General features: G+C 35.1%; 2 protein-coding genes across 2 annotated transcripts; both read left to right on the forward strand.

Annotated features, from left to right (window-relative positions):
* On the forward strand, window positions 1–10,619 carry LOC123532605 (glutathione S-transferase-like). Its single transcript, XM_045314070.2, has 5 exons — window positions 1–149; window positions 469–658; window positions 1,782–1,916; window positions 4,515–4,668; window positions 6,323–10,619. Exons 2-5 carry the CDS (start codon window positions 472–474, stop codon window positions 6,531–6,533), a joined length of 687 nt encoding a protein of 228 aa, XP_045170005.2. The 5' UTR covers window positions 1–149; window positions 469–471; the 3' UTR covers window positions 6,534–10,619.
* A 2,176-nt stretch (window positions 10,620–12,795) lies between these two features.
* On the forward strand, window positions 12,796–16,403 carry LOC123531738 (15 kDa calcium-binding protein-like). Its single transcript, XM_045312966.2, has 3 exons — window positions 12,796–13,085; window positions 14,069–14,154; window positions 15,930–16,403. The coding sequence occupies exons 1-3, from the start codon at window positions 12,945–12,947 to the stop codon at window positions 16,150–16,152; spliced, it is 450 nt and encodes a 149-aa protein (XP_045168901.1). The 5' UTR covers window positions 12,796–12,944; the 3' UTR covers window positions 16,153–16,403.
* Window positions 16,404–21,294: the final 4,891 nt, after the last annotated feature.

Genomic DNA, 21,294 nt, shown 5'->3' on the forward strand with positions numbered 1-21,294 from the left:
ATTCTGCTTAAACTAACCACTGACATATACATTACTTCATATCGCATAAATAAGCTAGGAGATTGCCTGTATAAGTTTATCACTGAAAACTGGTTACCGTGATCGCGGTATACTTCACACGGATATTCTTTGATTAAAGCAATTCACCCGTAAGTTAAATGCATATGCTTTTCTTATTTTTCCCTCTTTAAACTAGCATCTGAATAAAGAAATGATAGAAGATACATGTAAAGTTCTTGTTTTGTTAAAGATTACTCTGTAACATGTGACACTAATCAATTTACTGCATGAATTAATACATGAAAGTTCGTGACAAATGAAGCGTTAAAGATGAAAAGTCAAAATTCAGAACATAGAACTGCTAATCTTTGTAAGATAATGTTTATTCAATTTATTTATCAGATTCATTTAATGGCACTCTGGAATTTGAAACTCGTAATGTTTGTGTTCTCTAATATTCTGTTACAGAAAATGTCAGAAGAATGGTGTCTGTATTATTGGGCAGGATTTCCAGGAAGAGGCGAGTTTCTTAGACTGATATTTGAGGAAGCCGGGGTCAAGTATACGGAAGTGAACGACGGAACCAGGCTTGTCAGTGAAATTATACAGGGGCAAAGTGACTTTTTCCCTCATTTTGCTCCTCCTGTCATTAAGAAAGGTACTTTCATTCTACTTTATATTATTTCATATGTATTTAAGGTATCAAAGTACAATGTACCATGATTTAATGAAATGCATATCGCTCGATAACTACTAACAAGGTATTGCATGAGGTCTGATGGGCTTGAAATATCATACCTGTGTGACATTGTATCCCCATAAATAAAACAGTTTTGATCAGAATTACAGGCGTAAATGAGAATTTGCATGTTCGTGCAATTGCGTTTGTACTGTAAGTACAGGCGTAAACCAGATGCAAAGTTGCCTTAATTTTGGTTATATAAGCAGTATGCCCATTTACGGATAAAGCTAAGAATCTAATTAGAGTGAATATGCCAGCTTACATTATATAAAGTATTTATAAGAAATAATATATAGAAAATTCGTGTTTTAACATTGTTAACACACGGAAAAAGGTTTTACGTCCGCAGAATAACTTCACGAGGGTGCAGTCCAAGTAAATTATTCTGGCGACGTGTAACCGATTTTGAGTGTTTTAATTTAAGTGAAACACGATTTTGCGATACATCATTTCGATTTTGATATGCCATTTATCTTAAACAGAAGGTAAAACATAGTATCTCGAAAACATTATTAACGTTTAACGTCGCCCATTAACGTGACGTCATTTTAGCGTAAGCGTGTTTTAACAGAAACAAGCATATTAGAATAAACTAGAAACATTCATTTCGAGAAAAAATACAAACATTTTATAAACTCGATTCTAACATGTCTCAATTTGATTGCCAGTTAAACAAAGAAGAAAGTCAAGCTCTGTATATTCTACTATAAACAACGGTTGACGCGCGGACCGGTAAAAGAGCATTATGACGTCAAACTGCCGCATGGCGCCCGGTTCATTGCTACTCGAATAAATGCCCAGCTTAATTTTTGCCAAAATATTTCATTGAACATGTAAGAATGAAAACAATCAATGCCTTCTTGTGGTTTGTCGTCTAATATCACGGTTCATTGTTCAGATGCTTAGATATTAAACCACTTGCCAATGGGCTAACACCATCGTATTTCAGTTCCTACGTATTTGAACTCTGAACCGTGATAAATTAGACGACAAACCACTCGAAGGTCTTGAATTGTATTTTATGTTTCGTACGTTTTAGGCAACTTCACATTGTCTCAGGCACACGTAGCAAGCCGGTACTTAGCAGAAAAGTTTGATATGCTACCTGGTAATGAAGTTGACAACGCACACGCCGAACAAATAAACCTTGATTGTCACGATTATATTGCAGAAGGTAAGTTTGATAACATTGATCTTAACAAATACTGTGGTAACTTTTGTTACCTAATTTTCACCACGAATAATTGTGTATTGTAAAGGTTTTGATTGTTACGAATATATTGAAAAGTTTTTAAAATCTTGATTGTTGCGGCTACTAGACTATATTTAGGTTTATTGTAGGGATAACGCATAATTCTTCGTGTTATAACATCTGCAGAATCTCGAGGGATTGGTTGGTGCACGAGCCCGGTAGGGCGAGGGTACCAACGTTCCCCGAGGGATTCTGAAGATATTATAACACGAAATGAACATGCGCTAACACTATTCTGGTATAAAACACACTAGTACAACTAATACTGAGCTAAAAAATTAATGATTGTCCCTCAAAGTCATCAGATTTTCATAAATTGCGCAAGAACGTTGGCGTTGTTTTTTTTTCACGTGATTATCACAATTATATGGAAGACAGTAGGCCTATGTTTTATAGCCTTGATTGTCACGATAATATCAAAGAGAGTGATGCTTGTGACCTTGTTTCTCAGAACTGAATTGCTGAGTCCTAGCTGATTGTTACAGTTATATCGCGGAGAATGTTCTTTTATGATTATTTTGCTGAGCTTCGCTTTAATAACCTTGATTATTAATTTGCTGGGGTTAAGGTTGATTGTCACGGTTATATTGAGAAAGTAGTTTGATAACCTCGTTTTTCACGATTATTTTGCTTTAAAGTTAAGTTGATAACATTGTTGAGATTAAAATTCTTACGACCATTATGTGGAGGTTAAGTTTTATTACCTTTATTACATTATTGTCATAATTAGTTGTGGAGGCTAATTTTCATAACGTCATCAGTATGACTGGGATGATTTCTGTTATTGTGGTGGCGGTTTTGTAACGATATTTGATTAAAATGAAATTATCCTTATTTAAAAACTTTTTTTTCAATACAAAAATCTTCCCTGAAATCTGATCATTGCATTAATTATGGAGGCATCGTTAAGATTTGGACCAACAATAGGCCAGCAAAAAAGTTCATTATAAATGTTTGTGTTACTTTTAACATTCCACTCGAAATTCGATGTTTTTGCCATGGAGCGAACACAGGAAAGTGATGTTATGAACTCTTACTTGCTAGGATATACATTTTTAGCTCGGTAATATAAGAAAGTTTGAAGCTTGTAAGATTGAACAACTTTTATGGAAATGTAAGATTTTGACTAGACATGCTTTGAACGTGGCACTTTTATCTTTAAGACAGCTTGCAGATTACGGAAGTAACTACAAGAAGTGATTTACTATATTCTGGACTAATTTGGAGTGAAGAAATTGAAAAATAGCTAATTTAAGACAGCGGTTGATATGTCATTGTTGCATATTCTGTAAGCAAATCTGCATCTATACAAGATTAATGTGGTACGATTTTCGATACTTTTTATGTAAATAACCAGCATTTGACAGAATTGTTCACAACAAAGAGGACCTAATGAGAAGAAATGTATCATAAAGTGAGTTACCGCCTTGCGTTATTTTAAAAAAAATTCGTGTAAGTGTTCATTTTGATTCCTTTCGACTTAAAGGCATTCTTTGTGTCTGTTCAGTCGATAAAGACATACAGATAAATTTGCAAGGCTTCAAATGATAAGGTCACTGAATGAGAAACTGAGAAAAACAGGCAACATTTTCTCGGTCATTCAGTACTGTATTTGACGTCAGTGTACTTCGAACTTACTTGAGAAACCTAGAAAAAACGTCACTGAAGTGCTTCTATTGCAACTAATGTTATCATTTAATATTACCACGGTATCTAATATGAACTAATTTGATTACAGCTTGAATAAGATGTTTTATCTTTTTACTAGTATATTGACCCTATGATTTTATGGTGTTAATAGAGTATGAATTATGACAGCCCTTTATACTTTTAATATAGGAAAGTTATTATAATGTTTGCTGTATCGGTGTTATGCAGCTAAGCACCCAGACCGTCGTAAACCGTTTAAGGGCATTACTCCAACATTTTTGGCTTTGGTTTATGGATAGTATTTCTCAGTCCTTTGATGATGATTTTTTATCCTCTTCAGCCACCATTCATGCCATTACGATGTCCCTTTCCATTGTATTTAATTCAGGAAGCTTTTGTTGCATCATATCGGGATAAACACCGAAAAAGGATGTTACGTTATGGTCAGGCTGACGTCACTGTATCATTTGTCGTGGTATATTATTTAACATTTATTTTCTCACCACTGGTGTATCAGTTGTGAATCAATGTAGTGGGCCTGTATGCCCGATTGGTTAAGGTAGCTGGATTAGAAACACTTGCCCTTCACCACTTTGGGTTAGAAACCCCGCTTAATACTTCCGTGTGAGGAAGCTATATTTAGCTGGCATACGGAAGGTCGGTGTCTCTATCAAGGTGCCCGATCGTGCTGAATTAATATGTGGAGCAACACCTTAAGTCTTCCTCCGTCACAGAAAGCTGGAAAGTTGCCATGTGTCTGGCAGTAGTGTCTGTCTGACGTTAAATCAAAGAAAAAAGATAAACATGTTTAAAGGCAATATATAAAATAATAACTTTTATTGATACTCCTACTCTTTCATTGTTTTAAAGGTCGACTTGCATTTCATGGTATTCATAACGTTGGCCCTTACAAGTCACAGAAAGAAGAAACCCAGCCTTATATAGACAGGTTTATTGAAAGCAGGTTTCCAAGATGGCTGAAATACTTTGAGAGGGCATTGGTTGCAAATGGAGGGGGAAAAGGGTAAACGGTTTTTCCTATCAATTGTTATGGACAATTACATATTTGACATTATATTGCTTAGTTGGATTAGATGAACAGTCGTATGTTCTGTTCTGTTCTGTTCTGTGTACATCAGCATGTGAATTTTATTTCCGACCATTCAAAACATAAGGAAGGAAGATTTTTACTATCATACTATGGGGTATATTTTTGTTGCAGGGGACACCTTTTATAATATATAAAAACTAATACAGGGACGCTTGTTGTTTCGTTAACTCATAAGCTCAGACATCTAGTTAAACATTACCCGTTGTTATAACCCTTATCCTACTAAATTTCTATAATGAACTTGTCCATCTTTTAATTTGAACAATACCATTAACTGTTAAAAGGGGTGCTTACCAAAAAGGTACCGACTGAATGGCGACAGTGCAGATCATTATCAGACGATGTGCAGGCTGATCATGATCTGCACTGGTCGCAAAGGCAGAATCAATCGTGTCCAGCATGATAAGGGTTTACTAAATAGATTATAAAACATTCCACGTCTTCCCAACTTTAATAAAACTATCACATCTCACAGGATTATAATATGTCTTTATCAAGATAAGAAATGTTTTATATGGGCCGGTTATATTCAGAACCTTTAACTAATTCCAACATGGAGTTTTATTTATCATTTATAATTTTTAAGTTAGGCCTACTTATGCAATACAGGAAAAAAATCTTCGAAAGAAATCCAAACCAGACTCTGAAAATTAGGTGATATTTAATGGCAGCTTCGTATTTTTGTTTCAAATATGTACTGCAAATCTATATACAGTAAAATAAAGGAACTATTATTATCATTTCTTTATGTACATGCATGCATTAAATAATAAAGCAGTTCAGGAAGCTTTTTATGAATCATTGTCGTAACTGTTTATAAATTTCGAGCACATATTGGCGTTGTCAAGTCCCCCTCCCATTTGCAGTAACACCGTGAATACACTTTCGTTTTAAAAATCCCTGAATGTTTTTTTTCCTTGTTTCTGACTTTGAGATACACATGTTTATTGAGATACACATGTTTTATATTCAACACCTTTTAAATCCAATGCCAACAGGTTTGATAGAAATTTTTTGTTCTGAGTTCTGAATTTTGACACCCCGACACTTTTTGACAATGCTAAACGTAGCTTACTAGTGCTTGCTAGAAATCATTTTTCTGATATTCAAAACAAACATTCATACTATAGTATAAAAGTAGTAGAGATATACAGCATATGGACCACAGTAACGGCCATAAGTATTAGACTTTACTCCAGAATTCCAGATGCAGTAACTCAAAGATTTACCATGATATTTGATTTTCCGTGTTTCATTTCCTTGCCTACTACTCATTCCGCAAAAAAAGTGTATGCTGGAATTAGTTCAACCACAATAGTTAAATTGACCAGCCTACAAAATAACCCAATTTGAGAGTTATACGCCTTGATTTGAAGTAAAATTTAGTTAAATATTTTCGTCATTTTTTCAGGGAACGATTAAATTTGTTATTTCTTTACAGATATACAAAAAAGCTAAGAACTATATACAATGTATTAAGTCTGTAGCAGAAATGTATAAACATCATTTTTGAATGGCAATTTACTGTTCTTATGTTTTTAATCAATTATCTTTTTCGAAATTCCAGATTCATCATAGGGTCGAAGTGTTGCTACGCAGATCTGACGCTGTTTCACTGTTTAAGAGCTACCGAGTCCCAGTTTCCTGAGGCCTGGGCAAAAGCTGATTATATCCCCGCACTTAAGGCTTACAAAGAGCGCATCGCTTCACGACCAAATATCGCCGCATTTTTGAAATCCGGAAGATCGTTACCGTTCGCTGGAGATAGCATGATGTAGACAATGTCTATGAAAATTTATGACTTTCTTAAATATTGCAATGCCTTAATTATTGGAACATATTGTCATAATTGCTTTCAAGCTTTTCGAGATAGCTGCTATTGAGTGAATGTTAAATAATTCACTACTATGGTATAAACGAACGGTTGCTGGTCCTTTGATAGAGCCACTGTTTTTTTTTTTTTTGAGGTGCAGGCTCGAACCAATATGGCAGACTCAATAAATAAAACTGCTTTTTATTTACACAAGACTATAAGTCCTATTTTTCTAATTGATACGTAATATATCCATGGCCGCCTTGCCACTCCGTAAAGCCATAAAAAGTACACGTCGTGAGAACTAGAATACCATTATTAATAGTATTAATCACTGTTATATTTATACCCCCACCAAACATGTTTGAGGGGGGTATATAGGAGTCAGTTTTGTTGCGTCCCGTCGCGTCCCGTCCCGTCGCGTCCCGAAATCTATTATCTTAGTTATTACCAAATGGATTTGATTCAAACTTAAAATACATGTTCCACCTTATCACCCACATCATGTGACACAAGGTGCATAACTCTTGACACCAAGTTTTCATGAATTATGTCCCCTTTTACTTAGAATTTAAGGTTAATTTTGTTGTATTTTCAATATATCTCAGTTATTACTAAATGGATTTGATTCAAACTTAAAATAGATGTTCCACCTCATCACCCACATCATGTGACACAAGGTGCATAACTCTGACACCATTTTTTTATGAATTATGCCCCTTTTTACTTAGAATTTAAGGTTGATTTTGATGTATTTTCACTATATCTCAGTTACTACTGAATGGATTTGATTCAAACTTAAAATAGATGTTCCACCTCATCACCCACATCATGTGCCCACATCATGTGACACAAGGTGCATAACTCTGACACCAAGTTTTCATGAATTATGTCCCTTTTACTTAGAATTTAAGGTTAATTTTGTTGTATTTTCACTATATCTCAGTTATTACTAAATGGATTTGATTAAAACTTAAAATAGTTGTTCCACCTCATCACCCAGATGATGTGACATAAGGTGCTTAACTCTGACATAATTTTTTTATGAATTATGTCCCCTTTTACTTTAAATTTAAGGTTGATTTTGATGTATTTTCACTATATCTCAATTATTACAAAATGGATTTGATTCAAACTAAAAATAGATGTTTCACCTCATCACCCACATCATGTGACACAAGGTGCATAACTCTGACACCAATTTTTCATGAATTATGTCCCTTTTTACTTAGAATTTAAGGTTAATTTTGATGTATTTTCACTATATCCCAGTTACTACTGAATGGATTTGATTCAGACCTAAAATAGATGTTCCACCTCATCACCCACATCATGTGACACAAGGTGCATAACTCTGACACTAATTTTTCTTGAATTGTGTCCCCTTTTACCTAGAATTTAAGGTTAATTTTGATGTATTTTCACTATATCTCATTCTGATTGGCTTAGAGCCGAAGGGAAGTAACCTTTTTTAAACTTTTGTACTGAGTTTCTTCCCCTTAAATTCCAAGAATTAGTCTATTTTTAGAAATCCTATTTTTAGATTTTCAATATTTTAGGTATTTTTCTAACTTTTTTATTATAAGTCCTATGTAAAAAGTAAAAACATTTTTCTGTGGTAACATGGGTCGGTAAGACACTTTTTTAAATTCACTTTTAGTGTATCTCTAATATTAGAGATTTAATATATTTACTAGTATTACTTTACTAGTATTATACTAGTATTACTTATATGTGGAAGCCCAGGATGAAGTACTCCAAAGTATTTTTAAGATTTCTTATGGTTACCATTCTTCTGTGACAAGACCGTATGGTGGGGGTATGAGTCACTCCTGTGACAGTTCTAGTTGGTATTGTTTAAGCAGATGGGGCATTAACTTGATTATTTCTATTCTTAGGTTATACAAATACAGTGTATCAAGATTGCAAAACTTTAACTGTCACTGACCCGACACACAAGATACTTTTATGCTTCTTGATATTTTACCAAGTAATAGCGGCGGAAGTATGTGCTTTTAGCGTTTCATTGTAAGGCGATGGGTTATCAGCTGATCACAAGCTCCAGTTAGAAGAAGAAGCATGTGTCAATCACGTGCCAGTGTTCCCGGGAAAAGAGGCACCATATTGCTACGTCAGTTTCCCCAAGTTATCGGGCAAACCGTATAAATGGTCATTTTATATATATTGCAAAACTTTAACTGTCACTGACCCGACACACAAGATACTTTTATGCTTCTTGATATTTTACCAAGTAATAGCGGCGGAAGAATGTGCTTTTAGCGTTTCATTGTAAGGCGATGGGTTATCAGCTGATCACAAGCTCCAGTTAGAAGAAGAAGCATGTGTCAATCACGTGCCAGTGTTCCCGGGAAAAGAGGCACCATATTGCTACGTCAGTTTCCCCAAGTTATCGGGCAAACCGTATAAATGGTCATTTTATATATATTGCAAAACTTTAACTGTCACTGACCCGACACACAAGATACTTTTATGCTTCTTGATATTTTACCAAGTAATAGCGGCGGAAGAATGTGCTTTTAGCGTTTCATGGTAAGGCGATGGGTTATCAGCTGATAACTAGCTCCAGTTAGAAGAAGAAGCATGTGTCAATCACGTGCCAGTGTTCCCGGGAAAAGAGGCACCATATTGCTACGTCAGTTTTCCCAAGTTATCGGACAAACCGTATAAATGGTCATTTTATATACAGTTGTTCTTCGACTTTGAATAGAATATTTAAAAAAAATGCTTAAAGTCTAGTGCTAATTATGTTCGCGAGGATAATAGTTTTTGAGCTACTATACGTGAAGGGAAGTAGTTAAATTTATATGGCTTCTAAGTCCTTATCGCGTATATTTGGAATAGTATAGATTTTAATTTAAAATTACATCCAACAAAATGACTTTAGTCATACTGCTTGATTTACGAAATCTCTAACGGGTTTTCATTTAAAGGTATCCATGTGTTTTAAAAGGATCGTTTTGCATTAGGAACATATCTTGAATTACTTTGATTTTTTTTTTGGTGATTTCATGGGAAATTCACTATAAAAATGTTTAGCACTTAGCCATTTCAGAAAAATATATTTTTCATTTTTATAAATATTAGATATATTCTTATGCTAACTAAGATATTCTGAAAATTTCGTAAGAACCAGGCGTCAAATAGAAAAAACAATGACGAAAGTCCAACAGGAAAAGCCATAGTAATGAACGCAGCTGTTCGTACAACACTGTATATGAACATAGGGGTATATTTAAATGTACGCAGTAACTAGGCATTTGATCAGATATGAAAGCAATATTGAGAATATAGAAGTAACAGACTGACTAACAAACATCAAACATACAGTAGGGCAACGCCTTGGGACGGTTGGTGGAAAAATACCACTTGGGAATTTTTACTGGTTTAACTGGCACAAAACCTCACTTTTTCCCCCACCACATACATGTATTACAAGACTGTAAATAAAATTACTCCCCGCCAGGTGAATCTCTTACACATGTAACAGTAACCCCGAGAAGAAAACATAAATATGCTCCTGTAAAAATATGTAAGTATGTACTCGATGACTGAAGAAGTCAGAGCACCAAGAGCAATACCAATAAGCAAGACAAAATTAAAGTCATATTTGCAGTTTTTCAAAACTGTATGAATCTTGATGAATTTCACAACTGAAAATGACTATGATAGGCAATATAAAACAGATAGGGATGTGTAAAATGTATCAAGAGTTCAAAATCCTGCTGTTGTTTTCAGGGGTCTTAAGAATAAAAAGTAACATTCAATAGAATGGCTAATTCATTCAAACAGAAGTTGGTTTTCTGTCCCTCTTTCCGTGAATTTCTGAAAATCAGAATCAAGTTAACCTATCGACCCTTTCAGCAACTCAATAGATCAGCTGGATGGACCCGACCGCGTTAAATTGTAGCAGAGCTAATTCGCCTTCTTACAAATATACAGTTCCTGATTTTGAAAAATCGTAAATAACGTAGTCATGTCGTTCAGTTTTGATCTTTACCGTTAGAAAGTTCGTATTAAAATTTTAATGTTCTGTTTGTTTGGTGTCCTGCTTTGAACTTTTTATTTTTGAGCGTCGTCATTTTGTTTATGATTTGACTGTATGCTGTGCGTGTGATATATTACAGACTCCAGTATTTACCGGATTCAAGCGATTTGAATGATAAGTATCTTTAATGTATATATTTTTAACCATGGTAATCCTAACCTTAAGTCAGTATATTATACATATTACACTCTAAATGCGTGCGGACATGCAAAACTTTGCGTATTTTCAACATGCACATCAATGATAATGATTTTGTGACATGTGCAGAACGACTACACCAGATCTGTAATGAGAAACATCGTTATGATTTTGTGAATGACGTCATTCAGATAGCGAGTGCAGTCTCGCGGAAAAGGGCCATTCTTGACGGTTGTGGCACCAATGTTATTTATACAAAAATACACTTTTATTCTTTCTATAAAAAATATGGTGAAATTACACGTACTACTAAAGTATTTGAAGTTGTCCCATTTTAATTTGTGTTTATTTCAGGTGAGTTGTAGCGACTTGCAGTTTTCCTAACATGCTCTCGGGTTTGTGCAGAGGAAATCCTTTCTAAATATCTACTCAAAATTCTATGTTGTTGTCATAAGGATTTTGTCCCTGATTTTAATATAGGAGGATGGTCCTATGTCCGTCTTCCATCGTCCGTCGTCCTGCGTCAACAATATATTTAAAGATCTCGTCTGAAACTACCAGTAAGATTTACACCAAACGTAGACAGTAGCATCCTGACATGGACCTCTCTAATGCCCCGCTTGGTCTCGTTTAGGGGCCACCAGAGCTACGAATAGTTTAAACGGCTTCTTCCCATGAACCCCTTGAAACCCTTTTTATTTAAATTGATCCGTAGCATCCTTGTGTGGTTCTCTCGCATTTTATTTTCAAATGTATTCGCTTGCGCCTGTCCTCATGTACCACTTAGTGGATCTTCACATAATTGTTCTGTCGCGTACTTGTGTATGAACCTCTCTCAGATTTGTTCAAAAATTCCGCTTAATCTCTTTCAGGGGCCACCAGAACTAAAAAGTAGAAAAAATATAGAAAAAAAACAACATTTAAACGACTGTTTCTTATGAACTTCTTGGTGGATTATTATAAAACTTGCCCTGGAGCATCCTTGAATTGACTCCTCTCAAATTTATTCAAATAGTTCCACTTGACCCGTAATTAAAACTGCCAGAACTGGAAATGATACCCTTTAAACACCCTTTTCTCTTGAACTGCAGGGGTCATTATCATAGAATTTGGCCTGAAGCATCCTTAAACATGGACATCTCCAAATTTTGTTCAAATGCTTCCACTTGGCCCCTTTTATGGATTTTCGGCCAACTTAAACTCGAGGTTCCTTTCATAGATCTCTCAAACTGGTTCATATGAATCCACTTGGCCAGAGCTAGAAACAGAAAAGGAACCGCTTGAAAGAGCTTCGCCAAACTTAGTCTGTGACGTCCATGGGTAGACTTTTCCCAGTGTTATTCGAATGACTCCAGATCAGAAGATAGAAAATCTTTAATCGTCATACTCCCATAAACCGATTAATGGATCTTTATTACGCATTTTTCACAGCCCCCCACAAAAAAAAATAATTGAAAAACATTTATGTAATGGTAAACGAACTGTGTAATGGGTGTTCAGAAGCAAGGTAAAAAAGGCGAATGTCCTCATGTGAGCGATTTAGGACCGTTTTGGTCTCTTGTTTTAGAAAATTATTGCCTATTAATTAGAAAGATATCATTGTTTGGCTCATGGGAACAAATTTAGTTGTGTGTTCAAACTGGTTGGACAACGCATTTCCTCATTTTAGTCTAAAGTAAGGATTTACTTCTAATCCTTTCTTGGGTTGGTTTACAAACGCAAAACCACACAATATGATGATTTATAATTAATTAATGACAGCAAATATGATATATTTTTGCAGCTTAAACATAGCCAGTATTATGAGGTCTTAAACAATAATATCCATCCATATGGAGAATTGAAGGTTTAATTGCGCATCGCTTGTCAAATGATCGTATAAAAATATTTTAAGATGTTTATAAAGATGATTTACGACAAGCCTCTTAGCTTGTACTACACACAATATTCCCATGTTTATCCTACGTTAACATTCCTCAAATGTTTTCGCGGTGAATTTCACCACAAGCAAATATAGTATCAAAATATGCATTCATTCATCCGGTAATCTAGGCGTATCCGTCTATATTGGTTTGTCAGTATTTAGTGGTTTTGCGACAGGTAGGATTTTGATAACTCAGTTTAGAAGTATTTTAAAGTTGTTCAGTTCAGTTTGTGCCATTTAAAGGTAAAATGGCGGGAAACGTAACACGTGCTCAAGCTGAAGGTTTCTGGAATAAGTACAACAAAGATGGAAACAACGAATTAACAGTGGACGAGGTTAAACAATATCTGCAGGAAGTTTACGAGAGTGAAGATGATTTCGACGTAAACGTAAGTAAAATGTAGAAAACGCTTAGAATGGGTGGACTGTATGTATCCGATACCAGTTAACTATATATATAATGATTCTTTGGACGCATTGAACACTTGCCCTAGCAACGGCTTTAGCAAAACTATTATAAAAGGATTTATTTCTGTATGCAGGAATGTATTTCGGCGTAAACGAATGTGTAATTTTACGATCAGTCAGAACTGTCTATAAATACTGCTGACCGTATAATGAGAAACATGCCTGAAAGGCACATTTCTTTTTTGCAACGATATGTTTGCACACTATTCACACACTCTAGCGGTTATACCACGTATGAAATAATTTCACTCGGGCTGCTCATGTATAAAGTTTTGCTTCTTAATGAAATCCAGTATAATACGGTCGTTTCTATGGGTTTCGATGAACGTGAAGTCCATGCATAGACAAAACGTTCTGCATGTCTTACACTTTTTATCTGTTTATTATAACTAAATGTAAATAAGTTATCTATACATGGACTTAAAGCAAGCTTAAAACTTGCTACCGCAATAGTCAATAAGATATGTAGAGTAGATATACAAAAAGGACAGGCTGTTGTAGAACATCTAAGCTATTAAAAGAAGTACACTGATGCTTTAGCCGATGTTAATTTGAATTCCTACTTGAACACAAAATTGTTAGTGTGAAATAGAAACCTTTTTTCTGAATAATTATATATCTGGTTGGTAAGTTTGTCATGTTGTTCTCCTGTACAATATACTGATAGATCATTGAAAGATAGATATTATTCATTCCTATCAAGTATAAATAATAAACGTGTCAACTGTCACATTTTCGTAAACGATTAGTAAGATGCATCGTATTTTCATATCGTATCTTTATCATATCAGTTGCCATCGCCAGTTGTACATAACATAACATAACATTACATAACAGGTAAAGGAGGTTGACGTTCCTAAAACCTTACCGAAATAACTTATTAAAGTGCGTTTATGTGTTTTAGGAGAGGTATATATATTTTGGACAGAAAGAAGCAAAAACGCTGACGAAAGATGAGTTTATCAAAGGTGTCATGAGAACAGACAAATGGTGAGTTTATTACTTAATTTCACCACATTATACATTAACACACATGCATGCATTTTTGTGGTACCATTTAATGTCTCACTATCGCTAAATGTCGCAACCACCATTAACTGTTGTAAGGTTGACGTTAAATGTCGCAAACATCGATAACTCGCACATTTAATGCTATATGTCACCGATATATATAAAATCTGTAAAAAGATCCTTTAAAAGTATAAAATGCAACCAAGGAAAATAATAGCAGACTCGGTTTGATTGAGTCTGTACATGAGAGGTAATGGAAAGTGCAATACCTCTCAGCCCCTTGCACCGGCTTAAGCGGAATTCTATTACAAAGATATTGCATGGACTCCATGATCCCAAACGACCAGAAAATATAACAACACTGAATCCAAGTGCGGTTATAGTTAATAAAATCTGTAAAAAGATCCTTTGGAAGCATAGAATGCAACCAAGAAAAATAATATCAGACTCGGTGTGATTTAGTTTCTTCTTGAGAGGTAATGGAAAGTGCATCGCCTGTTGTGATAGTTAATAACATTTGTAAAAAGGTCCTTTGAAAGCATAGAATGCAATAAAAAAAATAGCAGACTCGGTTTGATTGAGACTGTTCAGTATGTCGCAACACCAACGCTAAATGTCGAAAAATAAAGGTAAGTTCATCAGTCGTAATACAACGTAAATATTTGTAACCAAGATAAGATTAAATAACCGTGTTTGTTCGTTAACCGTGACAGATTTGGACGTAGTAATAATTCTAGTTTTGCACTGGTTTTCAAAGTTGTATTAAATGGTGGAAATGTTTGATATTGTTTCATGATCGAATCATGTTCTTTAAAGTTTTATGAAAAACATATGTGCGGTTTGATTATATGAAAACTGTACACTTGGATCGGTATATAGTAATTCTTTCTGGAAAAGATCGAGTCATTACATTCCGAAAAAAATCTGACAATCATGTGAACTCTTTTAGAAACAAAGTTTTGGCGATATTTAAAGTTTGTTTAGAAACGGGTGATCGCACTGTTCATTCTAAGTATAGAAACCGGTCTGCTCAAAGTACCCTTGTCCACCGGCTGAGGTGGACGTAATATCAGGAAGTAACAAGAACAACATTTGAAACTGATGTTGATAGCTGTATAAATTCTTTGTCGAACGAACTATATGATATCATTTAGTGGTTTTGGAGAAAATTTACGATGAAACCTTACCAAAACTTAGGAAAGCTGAAAATTCAAGTTTATTTCATAAAAAAAAATCAAAAGCAATTAACTTAGTTCTGAATAAGCAGTGAGACATTTAGCCTTGGTATTGTACAACATATAAGTGTAGTATAAATTATTACGACATTTAAAGTTATAGGTGCAACATATAGCGGCAAAATCATACGAAGAAGTTATTTGCGACATTTATCGGGATTGAGCAATTTAACATGAACCATGTGACATATATATATGCTTGCGACATTTAGCAGGAGTTTGACATTTAACGGTGCCACACTTGTGAATTTACACAATTTACAAACATACCGTTGAAAAGGATATTCATATTAACGACAACTGAAACATATAGAACTAATGCTTTACAAAATAATTAAATGCTCATAAACATGATCAGTGTAATCTTTCAGCACGAATTATCAAAGTCACCAACATTTTATACTATTGACAAAGGTTTATACTTTTCATACCAATAGAATTATCATCACATTAGATTGAGCAAGCTTACACATTTTATATGTGTATCATATACTATCTAAATTCTATATGTACTTTCAGTTCATGCTTAGAGAAAGCGTTTAAAGAAATGGATAAAGACGGAAACGGAAGTCTGAGTAAAGAAGAACTTGAATCAGGTCTTGCTGCCCAAGGCTTCGAGGGAGAACAGGCCAAATGTATTGTAGAGGAATTGGAGTATGACTCGGACGAGAAATACAACATCAAAGAATTCCTAGAGACAGTGGCATTTAGTGAATATTTTGCTAAAACCTATGGTTACTAGTAAACTATAAATTCCGTGTTCACATCGTTGTTTTAACGTGGAACTGTTGTTGTTTTTTCTGTCTTTTATTACATATTGTATTCATTGTAATATATACTAATGATTAATTTGTTTTCACACAGACGACGTTCAGATTTAAGGTAATATATTAACCATGTTTGCAAAACGTGTTGCTGCATATTACACTGTGTAATGTAGATGTCGGTATCAAGCTTATCGATGCATTGTCTTATAAAAACACTTTTGTAGTATTCTTTTAGTTCGTACAAGTCTTTTATTGAGGGAGGTGTGTGCGCGTGTGTGCGGGGTGGGGTAGAGAGTGGTGAGCTCTGTATTAACGGCGGGCAGTTATCCTAACCAGTGTTCCCGGATTCTGTACTAGTACTGTCCTGTTCTTTGCATGTTATTGCCATCTTCTCTACATGAATCAGAGATAGAGGGCGGTACTTTGTTGATGTTTTAACATTTATCCAGTGCAGTCATCCAGTGCGGATAGCTTTCCTCAGTAACTTTTGTTCATAATTTTAGTCACTAAAAAGAGGTCTCATGCTTCTCAGACCTAGTTAACCTTTTGTAATTTTTGGAAAACCAGAAAATATTCGCCCTATCCCGGCGAGAGACCTGTACATTTTTTCGACACTAATTAACTGTCTGAATAGACATTAATAACAACATTTATTTGGCTTTGTTTAAAACTTTGGAATGAAATGCTTCCTGTTTAATCTATAATGAAAAAAAAATGTCAGAAAAGACAACGAACCGTAAATTAATGATATAGATATCTGAATATATAAGTTTTAAACCCTGATTTATTATTTCATCTATATTTATAGTCATTTCCATGGGTCTAGAGGCAGTCACATGATTAATGTTAAAAGGTCGTATTGACACGTAGGTGGGACCAAAAATACGTATTGGCCTCCAGCTGTGACGTCATCACATTTTGACGTCAAAAGGGTGTGACGTCGTACACAATGTTTCTGGGGAAAATGACTAACAGCTGCAAATATTTGCAATTGGTTTCTTTATATCCAGAAACCCTCGAGATCTTGGCTTTAATGGCTTTAAGGTTCGGTCAGTATGAGCATTTATCAACCGGGACCCATTTGTTCGAAACTTCAAATGACGATTAAGCTAACGGTAGATAAACTTCCAGAGTTGTATTTCGAAATTTAAGAAGATATAGAAAAACAGATTTATGAGTTAAGGGTTATGAACACGAACATTTCTTTACAGTAAAATCTAAACATCATACTTGTGTTTCTCACCAAGAATAGTTTTTTCGACTCGAACTTTTGTCGGCGGTAGGTTTAACAGCAGGCTAAAGCTTCGAACAACTAGGTCCAGGAAAAGCGATATCAACCTCAGGATGCGCTCTTGGTCGATGTCACTTTTTCGAGGTCGATAATTATAGGTTATTAGCTTGTTTTGGGAAATATGGACGAGTTCTGCAGCGGAAATATTGCACGACTTCAGGTGCGCAATATTCTTTCGCTAAAGAAAGAGTGCATTATTCCCCGATGCAAAGATAATATTAACCTTTTTTATTACATACGTTTCTACACGTATAAATGAATATATCATAAATTTGTTCAATAGCCTGAATAAGACTGAAATAAAGGAATTAATGCAGTGACACATTACATTACGTCACGCACCCGATATGAAATTCAGTCAGTGTATGGAAAAATATTGAAGTTTCCGGCTCCATTGTAACTAAACTGGGAATAGAAACGAGTATTTAATAAGTCCTCATATCAATTTCCCTAAAGGGCAATGATTGTATACCATTCTTTCCGCAGGCTGTTGTATTACCATTATTCTCGGTAATTTAGTAAACCAGTGGAAGCAAAGTAAATGTATGTTCATATTTGTGTACTCTATTTTCTCATATTTAGAAGAAGAAAAAACAGTTTAATAGCCGAATGCTGAAGAAAATCTAGATCGCAGAAAACGCATCTTTTGATGATGTACCAGAGTTTTTTTACACTTATATAATGATGGCAATAATGGCCACTTTTGAACTGGTATTTCTCCAGTTCAACTTTCTGAAATATAATACATTTCATTTTTGTAATGAAAGGGTTTAAACGTTGATTTTGGAGTTTAAGCAAAAATCACCTGTGTAGAAAAGCCCGCGTCAGTGATTAGATATTTTTTAAACATAAATATCGACATATGATGTTGATTTAGGAGCTTAAATGCTCAAATAACTTTTTCGTATGATTTGTCATAAACCATAAACAAGCTCTAGTAATTCTATGAAAACACCCATGCTCTGATTTAAGAATTTGCCCTTTGAATATGAAGCATTCCAATAATTACTTGATCCCGATATGACGTGATGATCTAAAATCTAACAAAAATGACAGAAAGAAGTGTTTGAATAAACAGCTCAAATCTCAACTGAACACATGTGCTAAGAAACGGCGTCATTTGCGCTCCATGTGCACCTATCGTTTTGATCTGAATCGATTCGGTATAAAACAGTTTGAAATTCTTTGAATAATACTTGCATGACGGAAATTTGTCATTTTGCCCACTCGTTCAGCGTAAAGTTCACAGCTCAAATAACGTTGAAACCACCTGAATTAATAAAGTTATGACCACTGTGAACATTTACAAGTGAAATTAATTCATGTGTAAATGACAGTGATGTATTAACTTAAAACGACTTCCTTTTTGCGTTCTGATAATGATCACGCATGGAAATTTTATATTTGACAAACAAAACTCATCCTGAAATACGAGTGCGATCGGAACTCATCCTGACAGAAATAATGATAATGAAAATGGAGCAGCGGAAACTATACATCATATCACGTGACTTATTACTGATTTTTCAACACTCGTTTCTTTGCTAACATCCGACAAGGAATAATGTTTAGATATTTGAAAATTTCGTTTGTTTTATTTTTTTTGTGAGAAATTAATGCAGTATATCTAAAATCCTCATTTACATGGCGGACCTACGGTAAATGAAATATGTAAGTGGTCCTTCGAAAGCATAGAACGCCAACAAACATACCAGCCCCGGTTTGACTGAGCATTTCATTAGAGGTAATGAAACATGTAACACACCCACGCCCCGTAGCCCCGGCTCAAAGGGAACTTTGTTATCTATAAATATTGACTGGACTCCATGACCCTCAGTCAAAACCTATTATCAACAAAAGCTAGGTACGGTAGAACCATTCCAGTACTAATCCCTACAAGCAATCTTTATAAATTATCGACTTAGTATCGACATTATTACCGAGCCTTTTGAATCACGGAATCCTTTCAGTGTAACTAAGTAAGAGAGTTTCTTTTAAGCCGGTTGTAAAGGACGAGAGGGACATAGATTGTTTCATATACTGCCACGAACGTACTCGGGCAAAACGATTCTACAACAGATTTCTATTTTTTCTTAGTTGCGCTCTATACACTATCACAAGACTGAAAAAAGTCACAAAGCTTCATATAGCGGCCGTATAGAAGGAAAGTGTATATATTAATAAATATTGTATAAATAAGACAGATTTGTTTATTAGTCTGAGAAATATAACGTGACGACAAACAAAAAGGACGTTACTTCTACAGTGCATGACATTTTGAAAACAGAGTTAGGTATATCTAAAGTGTGCGCGCGCTGGATGCCGCGATTCCTTAAGGATCACAAGCGGGAAAACTGGGTTCGCTGCTCATAACAGTTCGTCCGCCCGTATGAGCTTGAAGTCGAAGGAATCCTCGACCGCATAGTTACAACCGACGAGATATGGTTATGGCACTTCGACGCCCTGTATATGTAAACCTCCGGGGACCCTTCCCCAAAAGAAGGCAAGATTACAGAAAAGCGGTGGAAAACACATCTTCATGTTTTTCATGGACAGGAAGGGCATGATCCTACAGTACCGAGATTCTCGATGGCCAGACAGTGACCACTAGTTACTATTTGAAGGTAAGCATTTAAACATTATTTTAACTAGTCTATAAGATCTATTTTTAGATATTTAAAAATATTTGAATTTAATGTGACTTGATGCAGGCATTGAAGAAGAAACGCCCCAATCTCGACCCCGAGCACATAATATTCCACCAAAATAACGCTCCAGGAAACAGGGCTGACTCAACCGGCCTTGAAAACAATTTGCCTTTTTTCGAAATTCTTCAGCATTCACTCTACAGTCCAGTTTCTTAGAGTTTTTCCGGAGATCAAGGCAGCGCTACGAGGAGTGCGGTTTGAGGACGCTAGGGAGCTTCGTATGTATACGAAAAAATGTTGTTTCGTCATACGACGGTGACTTGTTCAGCGATACCTACGCTGAATGATTACAGAACATTGAAATGCATTGTAATCCGCGGAGATTACTTTGAAAAAGTGTGACTGATTCTTTAACGTTATCATGACGTCACTTGTTTTACGATGGCGTGCTCCGGGTACGTCTTACTGTGTTATTGTTATTTGCTATTTATTATTTATTGTTGAATATTGTTTTTATTTTCTTGGAACAGTCTACGAACTTCCAGATCACCCCTCGTATGACGTCAAGCACCCTTTATGAAATTTAAATGTTAATTTTAAAAACTTAAAGAGTAACTGGAGTATGTAAGAAAACAGAATTCAGTATGCTTTGCATTCCATTACCTGTCATGGAAAAAACGCAATCAAAGCCCAGCTTTTGTACGACTTAGTTGCGTTCTTTGCTTCCAGATTATGTTCTGATTTTTCTTCTCTTATTGCATACTCCCGTTCCAAAGATGTACAACTTCCCGTGTCTGAATATGATAAAAATGAAATAGGGAAAATTGATGTTCTACAATTATTTATGACTAAATTTCTACGATGTGAAATTTCAGATAAGGTCTAAATCAGTTGAAACAAAAGCTTAATTTTCAAGCCCTAATCTGACAACTAATCATAATTATGTATGATAAATAGGGCGATAATACGGAAGTAAATCGTGACAAATTGGTCTATATTACGAAGGACGGGTCTGCCTATAGCTTTTACAGTTCTTGAAACCTTTTGTTTTTATGTAAGCTGATCGTTCTTGCTGTGCGTACTGTTTTAAAAATTATGATGATGGCCATTCTGTCTTTGCGACCATCCGTGCAGTCTGATCAAGATCTGCATTGTGTGTCATTCATGTTCATTCCCGT

This window comes from Mercenaria mercenaria, chromosome 11, assembly GCF_021730395.1.
Source record: "Mercenaria mercenaria strain notata chromosome 11, MADL_Memer_1, whole genome shotgun sequence".
NCBI lineage: Eukaryota > Metazoa > Mollusca > Bivalvia > Venerida > Veneridae > Mercenaria > Mercenaria mercenaria.